General features: G+C 52.3%; 1 protein-coding gene across 1 annotated transcript in view; it reads right to left on the bottom strand.

Annotated features, from left to right (window-relative positions):
- Nucleotides 1–10,292, bottom strand: part of NSG2 (neuronal vesicle trafficking associated 2) — a 33,105-nt gene that overhangs the window by 21,499 nt on the left and 1,314 nt on the right. Inside the window, exon 2 of the mRNA XM_039876342.1 lies at nucleotides 9,699–9,782. Within this exon, the coding sequence (XP_039732276.1) occupies nucleotides 9,699–9,782 (84 nt within the window). The remainder of the gene's footprint in view (nucleotides 1–9,698; nucleotides 9,783–10,292) is intronic.

The raw sequence follows: 10,292 nt of genomic DNA, 5'->3' as shown, positions 1-10,292 counted from the left end.
ATGCACACACACTACACATACCACATATCACACACACACAACACACCACACACACCACATCATTTCTGACAACCATGGATGTCTCCAGACATTGCCAAATGTCCCCCGGGGAGTAACATCACCCCTGGCTGAGAACCACTGTCTTAGAACATGAACTACAGAAGAGCTTGGGGACCAGCCCAGCCAACTTCCTCATTTCACAAATGGGAAAACTGAGGTCCAGAGGCTGAGACAAGGAAGCAGGTGTCCTTATTCCATATGGAGATTTTTTGAGAGATTAGAGATCCTTTTCTTAGCCTCAGAGAAATGCAATTTAAAAAAAGTTGAAGAATTTTAATTCAAGTCAGTTTCATCTAGCTGAATATTCATTTTCTCTCTCTCTGTCTCTCTCCCCTCTCCCCTGCTCCCATATGCATGATTCATCCTGGAATTTCTATTTTCTAACTTGGTTTTCTAGCCATAAATGCTACCAATAATAATAATAATAATAACAATAATAATAATAATAATGAAAGATTATGCCAACACCCACCCTCTCTAATTCAGCATTTTTCGTTTGTTCACCGTGAAGAGTTTAAGGGGAAGATGGCTAACATACAGGAGCTGCTGTGTGCCAGGCCCTCTGCAAGGCGCATCGCAAACATAATCATCACCACGACCTTCTGAAGGGGGCATTGGTATCCCCACTTTACAAAAGAGGACACTGAGGCTCACGGAGGCGAGGTGACTTGTCCAAGGTCGCACAGCCCATGAGCCCTAGAGCCAGCACTCGAACCCAGGCCGATCAGGGGCATAGCACAACTGAGTTCAGGACGTGGGGACTCAGAGTGAGTTCGTGGTTATGGCCCAGTTGAGAGCCAAAGCCCTCAGAGAACCAGATTCTCTCCAAGTGGCTCGGGTCACCGCACGGAGCAGCTCGTCAGCATCCCCGGGAGGGGGCCGGATCCGTGTGGCAGTTGCTATGACAACTAGTTTTCTCATGATTATAGAACACAGTGGCGACATGACACGCTGCACACACAGCCTTTGTTAGCATGTCTTCCTCTGACAGTTCCAGGAGCTTAAACATCATAAATTAAAAAAAAAAAAAAACCCACCACATTTAACATAATCATGCACTGCAGTCATGGAGGCCCAGAGAATGAATAAGTCAGGCAACTAAACCTCCCGCCATGTGATGGCACCACGAGGCGGGCCACGTGACAAGCTGTGAGGAAATGACATTTCTCCCTCGGGAAATTTTTGCTTTTTTTTTTTTTTCCTTTTGGATCAATGCATTTCAGGACTCGGCCAAAAGTATATTTAAAGAGAAGAAGAAAAACAAAGCAAGCCGAAGCGAAGCTAGCTCGAGGCTCGACAAACAGTGGGGACAGGCGGCAAACCTTTAGCATTCCAGTGACCATTTTTCAGTCTAGTTTAATTTAGCCATTTCCTCAAATGAACAGGGTTTCCTGATTTGGAAGATGGTGTAAACAAAAGAACACACACACACACACACACACGCACGCACACGCACACAGACACACACCCCTCTGGGTCAGAAAAGCCTGACTCTGCCCCTTATTGGCTGTGTGATCTTAAGAACCTTAAAGAACCCGTCTGATCCTCAGTTTTCTCATCCTCCACGAGTTATAGTAAAGACAAAATGGAAAACGACTAGCTAAATACCTGGCACACAATAGGAGCTCAATCAAATAGAAGTTATTGTTATTAATTCATACAAAAAAGTAACTTTTAAGCTATCGTTTTACATGCCACACACATCTTCGTTTTCTTTCCCCAACATGGGGTTTACCTTCGGCACTACCTTTGGCGATCCAGCCAGGTAGCAAGAGAACTCGCAGGAGGCCAGGGTGACGTCTCAGAGCAGTAACAGGTGCAGGAGCCGAGGGAGAAGCTGGGGCTGTGGGACTCCCAGCTGAGAAACCGACTTGAGAAGTCGAGGACAGGTTTCTGGAGGATGTGAGAGCTGGGCCGGGTCACAAGGCAGACGTGGAACAGCAACAGAGACAGAGGGACCCGCCTCGGCAAAGCCCGGGGGCGTGGGAGACACGGCGGGTCTGCGGGACGGTGAGAGGCACCAGCACTGTGCGTGCGGGCAGTCAGAGGCACTGGAAGTGGTGGCAAGGACACCTTTGGACGAACCCGCGGTGCCATGCTAAGGACCTTACGCTCTTGCCTGTAAGAAGCAGGGAGCCATCGAAGATTCTTCAAGCAAGAGCTGATGGTCCAGTCTGGCCTTGCTCATAATGGATGAGCGGGGGCAGGATGGAGACAGAAGGGCAAAGGCCAGCACAGTGCAAAGAGCAAACGAGGGGGACACTGGGCCAGGGCAATGTCAGCTGAGATGGAGGCCCGCTGAGATAGGGCTGGGCCCGCTGTCCACTGGAGACCCAGCCCAGGCGGAGGCATTCCATCCAGCCAGATGACCGGTGCCCCAGAAACGAGACTGCCACGTCTACACGACAAGAGGAGGCTCGCACTTACATAGCAACCGTGTTATTACCTCACTTGATCCACCCACCGGCCTGTGATGAAGACACCATGATCCCATTTTACAGACTGGGGACCACAGCTTCAGAGAAGAGAAATGACCTGCTTTCGTTCGCACGAACCTGCAGTGTCTCCCTTCTTCCATCCGGCTAGTTGATGGGCTCGTGGGGGTGGGGGGTGGGGGCGGGGACGTGTGATCTGCAGTGTTCGCCCATTTCCATGGTGTAAATACTCCCACCATGGATGGTTATGAGCTTCCAACAGCTCATCGGCTGGTTCGCAAACTTTTAATAATTGGCTCTGGGGAGCAGGTGTGTCCTGGCACCAGCCCACCCCTACCAGAGCCTCCCAGCAAACGAGGAAACTCACTAAACTCTGGAAGCCTCCTACTGCACGAAATTTATTAAACAACTGACTCTCTTTACGGCGGGATTTATTTACCCGTGTTTGAATCCATGAGAATGAGAAGCTAGAAATAGAAGCAGCCCCGTCACCTGGCCGTGGAGTGGCCGCTGAATCACCCAGTCCATCATCCACACCCTGAGCACATTTGTCCTGACGCAGGACCCTGAATAGTTTTGTTAAAAAATTAAGCCACATCTGCTGTTCAATGATCCATTAATAACAGTATATATTTTTGAGGGTGACTCTAATAGCATAATTCCGTTGGGCCAGGAGAAAGCATCCAGCCACAAACACAGGCCAGCACCTTATTTTGATCAAACCACAGCCAGAAATGCAACGACATACATAAAATACTACGGCGGCCTGTCTCTGCCAGGCACTCACATGCAGCTTCTTTCTGTGCCAGATAGTGACTCTGCTCCTAGCCCAGCGGGCAGTGTTTTTAATAACTTACCTAAAATGTTCCTCAAAATAAATTTTTTTAAAAATAGGACAGCAATAAAAACCAAGACAACGGATAATGAAGTAAAATCTCTTTTCTCCGTTCGCCGCTGTCAGCAAATATTAGAATTCCAGCAAAGAATGGCGGCCCCTCGGGGTTCGATGAAAAACTGGTAGAAGCGAAAGGCGCGGCCATAAATGGGGTCTCACCTCCGTAGGAAAGCGGCATCAGGAAGAAGACATTTTTGAGGATGTGTCATCTGCAAGAAGCTTAGCAGCAAAGATAGGGCCCCGATTTTAAATAAAGATACGGCCGTGAGGCAGCCGAGTGCCCGTGTCAATCACGGTGGAGCTTCTCCGTCAAACGAGGGGATTTTTCTGTTTTATCGGTCATTAAAGACATTTTTTGGTTGCCTAGGGTGGCCAGGTACTGGCGAGGCTCTTGGGATGCAAAGAAGAAGGCTCCGTCCCCACCTCGAGTCGGTGGGAGACACAGCGGCTAACTCAGTCCTGCCAGCATTTGTCACTGGCGCTGGAACGCAGGGTCGCGGGCAGGTGCGGGAACCCGACGGTGGCGGGCGGGGGGCGAGGCGGTGGGGGGGTGGGGGGTGAATAGGGGATTTGCCCAGCGGCGAAGGCGGGAAAAGCGTTCCGGCCGGAAGGGACAGCACGAACAAAGTCAGGAGGGCCTGCAGTGTAGCCCACGGTGAGGGTAGGGAGCCGTTCTTTGAGCAGGTCGGGCACCTGTGAAGGGGCAGGTGAGCGATGGCAGCCGCGGAGGGTTTGAAGGGTGGCAGTGAGGTTGTGGGCACAGGGACCCCGTAGGCGGCTGGGCCAGGAGGTGATGCGTGAGGTCAGAGAACAGAGCCTTTGAGGACGCAGAGGGGCCTGGACTCGGCCCTCGGTGGCGACAACGGGCCCCGGCGAGGCGGCTTCTGGCATTTTAAGGTCCCCTCGGGTATTGGTGTGGGAGCGAACTGCCAAGGCCCCAGCCCTTAGCAGGGGAGAAGACACAGAGAGAAGGAAAGGAAGGCCCGGCAGGTCAATGGGCTCAGCAGCATCCCCACGGAGCTGTTGTGGGTAGCCGCCCCCACCCCCACTCCTGGCAGCCTCCCGTGAGCAGCCTGTTAGACGCCCGGTCCCTGACGCCTGAGCCCCTGACGCCCGAGCCCCGGACGCCCAGGCCAGAGCAGCCTGCTCAGGGCCTGGGAGCGTCTTCTGGCTCCACACCCCACTTGCAGGTGGGGGGGTAGCCCCACCGTCCGCCGGATTGCTGGGGTCTCGGAGGGATGACATGCATGAAGCCCTCTGCAGGTGGAAGCGGGGCAGGAGCCTACAGAGTCGCCTGGATGGGCAGATGGATGAAACAGTGAAAACCCATCATCCTGTAATGTCCAACGTTTCAGCTGGAGTTTTGTTTTATTTTTGCTTTGACTGGTTGTTGTCGTCATTTGTTTCTAAGACTAGCCCACGGACCCCGGTTCTGTGGAAGCAAAGTGCTAGCCCTCCCCCTTCCAGTTCTCCCCTTTCCGCGTGTCCTGACAGGAAAGGTGGGTTCTGGTCCCTTTGCACTAATGCGTCCCTCCCACTCAGGCTTCTCCCCGGGATATTTCTCCACGGGCCCGGACACCCTCCAGTCTGCCTTTCCCAGGCCAGGCCACCAGACTCAGAGTTTCTGACCCCTGCATCAGGATGTGTGGGCCGGGATGGATACTGAGGCCGTCTCATAGGACGGGGTCCCGTGCCCGACATCAACTCTGTGCCAGCTCTCTGCTGGGAACCGGGGACAAATGGATGGGCCAGATATGACCGTGCCCTTCAGGGTCAGAGGCTGGGGAGGGGGTGGGAGCTGCAGACGCAGGAGCAGCCGGTCACAGCACAGGAGCCACCAAGGCCCCATATGTGCCGTAGAGCCCGGAGGAAGCACCAAACCTGGCTGAGGGGGTCCCAGGAGGCATCCTAGAGAAGGTGGCCCCAGAGGGACAGTATGGCCAAGAAGGTGGCCAGAACGTTCTCATCTAATCCGCACGTTTGCGAGCTCTCTGAGAGCAAAGATTTGGTCTTATGCATCTTTGTGTCTCCCAGCAACAGGCACTCAGCCCCACGCGGGGCCAGTGTTAATAAATGACGAGGAAGAAGGGGGGGGGGCGGGAACGGGATGGACGGAAAGAAGGCAGGGGGGCCACAGCTCGGCAAGGACACGGCAGGGCGGCACCGAGGCCGGGCGCGGAGAGAGGGGCACGGAGCCGCGGAGCTGGGTTCTCGCTCTGTTCTGACGGGCCCCGGCTCGCTGGCTTTGCCTGTCCCTTCGCATCTCCTCATCTGTAAAATCGGGACAGGAACAAGAGTGTCAAGTTGACAGGGCTGTTGTTAGGCTAAAAAGTGGATGTAAAAGCATCTGTAACAGATACAAGGATTACGCGATAGCTGGTGGGTTGCAAAATGGCTTCCCCAAAATAAGCCTGCTCCCCAGAGCCACTGTCAAGAGCCAGGGCCACCCGAGAACCCTGTCGCTGAGCTGCCCAGCCTCTGAACAGTTCCTCTAGGTTTCCCCAGCCACATTCCCAGGGGAAAAGCCAGGAAGGGGAGGCCCAGGTCTGTTTCAACCAACAGGCCAAATCCAGCTAGTTAGGCAAGAAGCCAAGACCCCAGGAAGAAGGAAAGGGACCTAACAGGAAGGAAATAAGACGATCATTCAGTAAGACGCAGAGTGTGCCGAGGACTTCCAGTATTCGCTATGGCGAGATTGTGTCCTGGTTTATTGATGAGGCCGCAGGAGCTCAGGATGGTGAAGGCGCTTTCCCAAGATCTTGAAGCTAAGAGGTGGCAGGGACATAATCCGAGTTGCCCAGGTGAGTCTGGCCCCAAAGCCCAGGAGTTTCCCAGAATACCTCTCACCGGCTTCACACAGCAGCCTGCAAATGTAACGCTCACTTCCGTCTCACACCAGCCCAGGGACAGCCGGATGCGCCAGCAGCACCCTCCACAGCACCCGCCATAGCGATACCAGCGTCAGAAGAACCCCAGCTCCCAGGAGTCGTGAGAAAGAAAGAGGGGCTCCCCTGCACGCTCCCCTCTTTTCTCTTAAACCCGATGGACAATCTTTCACATCCACGGCCCTTCGCGATGACCGCAAGAGCCCTCTTGCTTTTAGAAAAGCCAAAACTTCCAGGCAATTCTTTCGGGCGATCTCTCCCAATTCATCTGCCCCGTTCTCGCTGCCTCGCAGCATAATTGCTACGAGCTGCTCTCTCCAGGTCAGTTTTGAAATGTGAAGTCATAAGCTGTTCCTCCTCCGTGAAGGTATTGAAATGAAAGATGGAGCATCTTTGCTGTTCCCATGGTTACCTCTGCTGTGAGCAACAGACCGGAGGGGGGCCGACCACTGGGTACCAGCACCACGCTCTCTAAGATGAACTGGGATTCTCTGACTTCCAGCCCCAGTTCTCCAGCCTAGATCTCTATCCTGAGCTCTGGACCAGTTACAGCCAAGGGCGGTCAGACCTCCATCTACCCCCGTCCCGCCAGCCTCCCACTTCAGTGGATGGCAAGCCCCTGGCCCGGTCAGCCATGCCTAGCACCGAGGAGCCTCCCACAATCCCCCCTTCCTCCAACGGGAACAAGTCCTGTAGATTCCACCTTCGCAGAAGCCCACCCCGACCCCGAGCCCCCTGCAGCCTCGGACTCTTCTTCATTGCCACCGGCCTCCTCCCTCATCCCCTGCATCCACTCGGCAGGTGCCTCCTGCACAGGGCCGCGGGGAGCTCTCCTTACTAACACAAAAAGAGGCTAATGAATGCTCACGGCTTTACATAAGCAAAGGAAGCGCTCCAAGCCTGCCATTTTGTTTCAAGTGCCCTCCGCCCACACCCGACAGTGCTGACAAAGGGCTGCCCCCAAACCCAGCCCCCTCCCTTCCTAACCCCCAGAACTAACTGAGTCAAGCTGTGTGGGGACCGCCACAGGCCCTGGCCCCTGCCAGAGCCATCCGCTTCTCTCAGCTGCCTCGTTTCCGTTCTAACCGGGAGCTGCCAACCTGCAGGCAGCCTGCGGACAGAAAAGCTGGCCCAGCCTGGTTCTGAGCACCGGCTCTGCCATTCGCTGGCTGGGTGAGCTGGTCCCACCATCGCTCTGAGCCACAGTGCCCCTTTAGGAAACGGGAGATTATATCGGTTTCTCAGAGGCTCATTCGCACTAAATATTATAAAACAGCCACAGCACCGAGAGTTGCCAAAAAAGAGAAAAACAAACAAACAAACAAAACCGTGGTCCAACGGCGCCCTGATAACACAGCCACAGACGGCATTTGGAGGTATTTCTTTTCATGTCCTTTTTTCTCTGTTTACTTGTGATTTCTTTTCATAATTTGAATCCTAGAAAATATAATTTTAATCTCTGCTTTTTCACTCAACCTTCTCTGTGAAGTATTTGCCCAAGTGATTGCATGTCTTCCCAAGCATCATTTTAAAGAATTTCATCAAAAACTTGTAATACTCCGTTGGATAAAAAGAGCAAATTTTAAAAATAATTCTAATCTTTTTCTGATTGCCGAAACAATACATGCTCATATGAAATTTGGAAAGCACGAGAAAATAGAAGAGAAGATAAAAATATAAGCTCATAATGCAGAGTAAGCTAAATGCTCTCTCTAAAAAAAAAGCGATTCTTAAGAAACTAAAAATAGTCCATCCTATAGATGTGGTCTTATTTACAGAGTCATGAGAGAGTTGATGAAAACCTACACTGTTCCTAATATTTGGTTTTATAAATAATACCGCAATAAACATTCTTACAGGGGTGTCTGGACATATTTCTGGAGTCTCTGCTGTCAGGAGGACAGGTCAGCTCTACTCCCCGGCCTGGCGCAGGTCCCTGATGCACCAGATACTCCACACCCCCTCCGTACTCCACAGCTACCTGCTGGTTCTCGCAGGTGCCTACAGGCAGCTCGGGCCAAGTCCATGTTTGCCGGGTCCGCACTGTGTGCCAGATACTGAAGCTACAGCCAGAAGTAAGAGCCACCCCTGCCCTTACGGGGTGTGGGCGGGTCAGCATCCCGGAAGTCCCTCATTCCACAGGGATGCGCGCACAGCCACCACATCCCCTCCCAGGCTCACGCACTTGGCTGTTGGGACGCAGATTTAGAGGGAAGGAAGACAGGGACAGAAACAGACCAGTACGTTTATCCACATACACACACCAATTCCCGGATAACCAACCGAGGTCTGTTTTCCTTTTCAAAGCCTCTAGTCACAGTTGACACAAAACAGCTACTATTAGTTATGCGCTTTTCAAGCACAGAGCCAAGTGCTTTGCAAGCGTTCTGCATGTCGTCCTCACAGCAAGCCTCCCGTCATCTCCACGTGATAAGCGAGGTTCACTGCCCCGCCCGTGGCCTCACGCATAAGGTGGAAACAGGGCTCAAACCCGCCAGGCTGTACCAGTATATACCCACGGAGCCACTGTTCTACTGTCTCCGTGGCTGATTGTGCCTTCTAAATACCCGTGAGGTCTGCCCGCATCTCTCTGTCCACTCACCATCCTTATCTGAGCCACTATTGTTTTTTACTAGGACAAGTGCAGTAGCTAATAGTCTCCCCACACTCCCTCTCACTCACTATGCTCCATCGGCCATGTAAAAGCCAGCGCTTTGGTCAAAACTCAAGTTCAATCATGTCTCTCCCCTTTTTCAAGTCTTTCAGAGGTTCCTTTTATGCTTCTAGCATCAAACCCAAGCTCCTCCAGACAGTCTACAAGGCCTGGAATTGTCTGCCTACCGCCTCATCTCTGCCTGCTCCCCACGCCTCTCCTAGAGCCCAGCCTCACTGCCCCCGCTCCTATTCCGCGCTGGGGCCGGCCTCCCTGCAGCCCCAGGGCCTTTGCACAAGCCCCTCCTCTTCTCGGCCACGTAAGGCCCTAAGTGACCTCCCCGGGGCACCTCGCTGAGGTTTTCACCGCTAAGAAGCCCGCTCTCTTTCCCTTCGTTTTCACTGTATTTTGTTGCAACCACGCGCTGACTAAAATCTGAGTTTCTTCATACATTTTCGTCACATTTCCTGCGGGTTGTGATGGACAGGCAGAGAGATGGGAACAGGGGGAGGAAGAGGAAATGAGACACACGTCACCATCTCGAATGGTCCGAACATTGCGGAGCAGAAGACAGCGTTAAGTCATCCTCGAGAGGCAGAGCTTTCGTTATTTGCTTAGACTCAGTGACCCAGACGGCGTGGCCTCAGGAAGTCCTCCAGAAATGGCCTCTGCTGTGTCCCAGCAGGACCCGCTCCACTGGCGCGAGGTGTCCGAGCTGGCCGAAGCCAGCCTTACCTTTACGCTTCCTGTGACACCATCGAGAAACTGACCGTAAATTCGGCGATTTTCGGCACCCGGAATTTCCCTTTGTTCTTCTGTTCGGGCTGATACTCCGTTCTCGTCTTCACAATCACCTGAAATGTTCAGCCAGGGTTAGCACGCATGAAAGGGCTTGGGACCTTCCTATTTCTATGAACTAAAATTTGTTCCACGTGGCACAAAGATCAGAAAGTAAACAACATCCCTCTCAAGCACACGTAAGAAAAGAGAGCTTTCAAATTACCCATAATACTTCCCCATTCCAAAGAGACAACCATAGATGACAATTTTGGTCACGTCTTTCTAGATGTTCTTAGATGCATATATTCGCTACTTATAAAAACATATATTCTTTTTATGGTGGATTTATACTTTATGAATTTTAAGCTGCTCTTACCGCATAACACTCTGCTAAGATTTTTTCCATGTAGATGAATACACAATTGTATTCTGCGATGTAGCATAATATTCAGTGTATGCACATATCACAAGTCATCGAATTAGTCTCTACAGTGGAACATTTAGGTTGTGTCCACGGTTTGGGTTATACCAACAGGCTTCGCACATATATTTAATTTCAATTTGAATCGGGACTTCCACGAAGA

The sequence above is a fragment of the Pteropus medius genome, unplaced genomic scaffold (assembly GCF_902729225.1).
Source record: "Pteropus medius unplaced genomic scaffold, Ma_sr-lr_union100, whole genome shotgun sequence".
NCBI classification, from domain to species: Eukaryota; Metazoa; Chordata; class Mammalia; order Chiroptera; family Pteropodidae; genus Pteropus; species Pteropus medius.
Note: the sequence above shows the minus strand (reverse complement) of the source record. Positions and strands in the feature narration are given on the sequence as shown.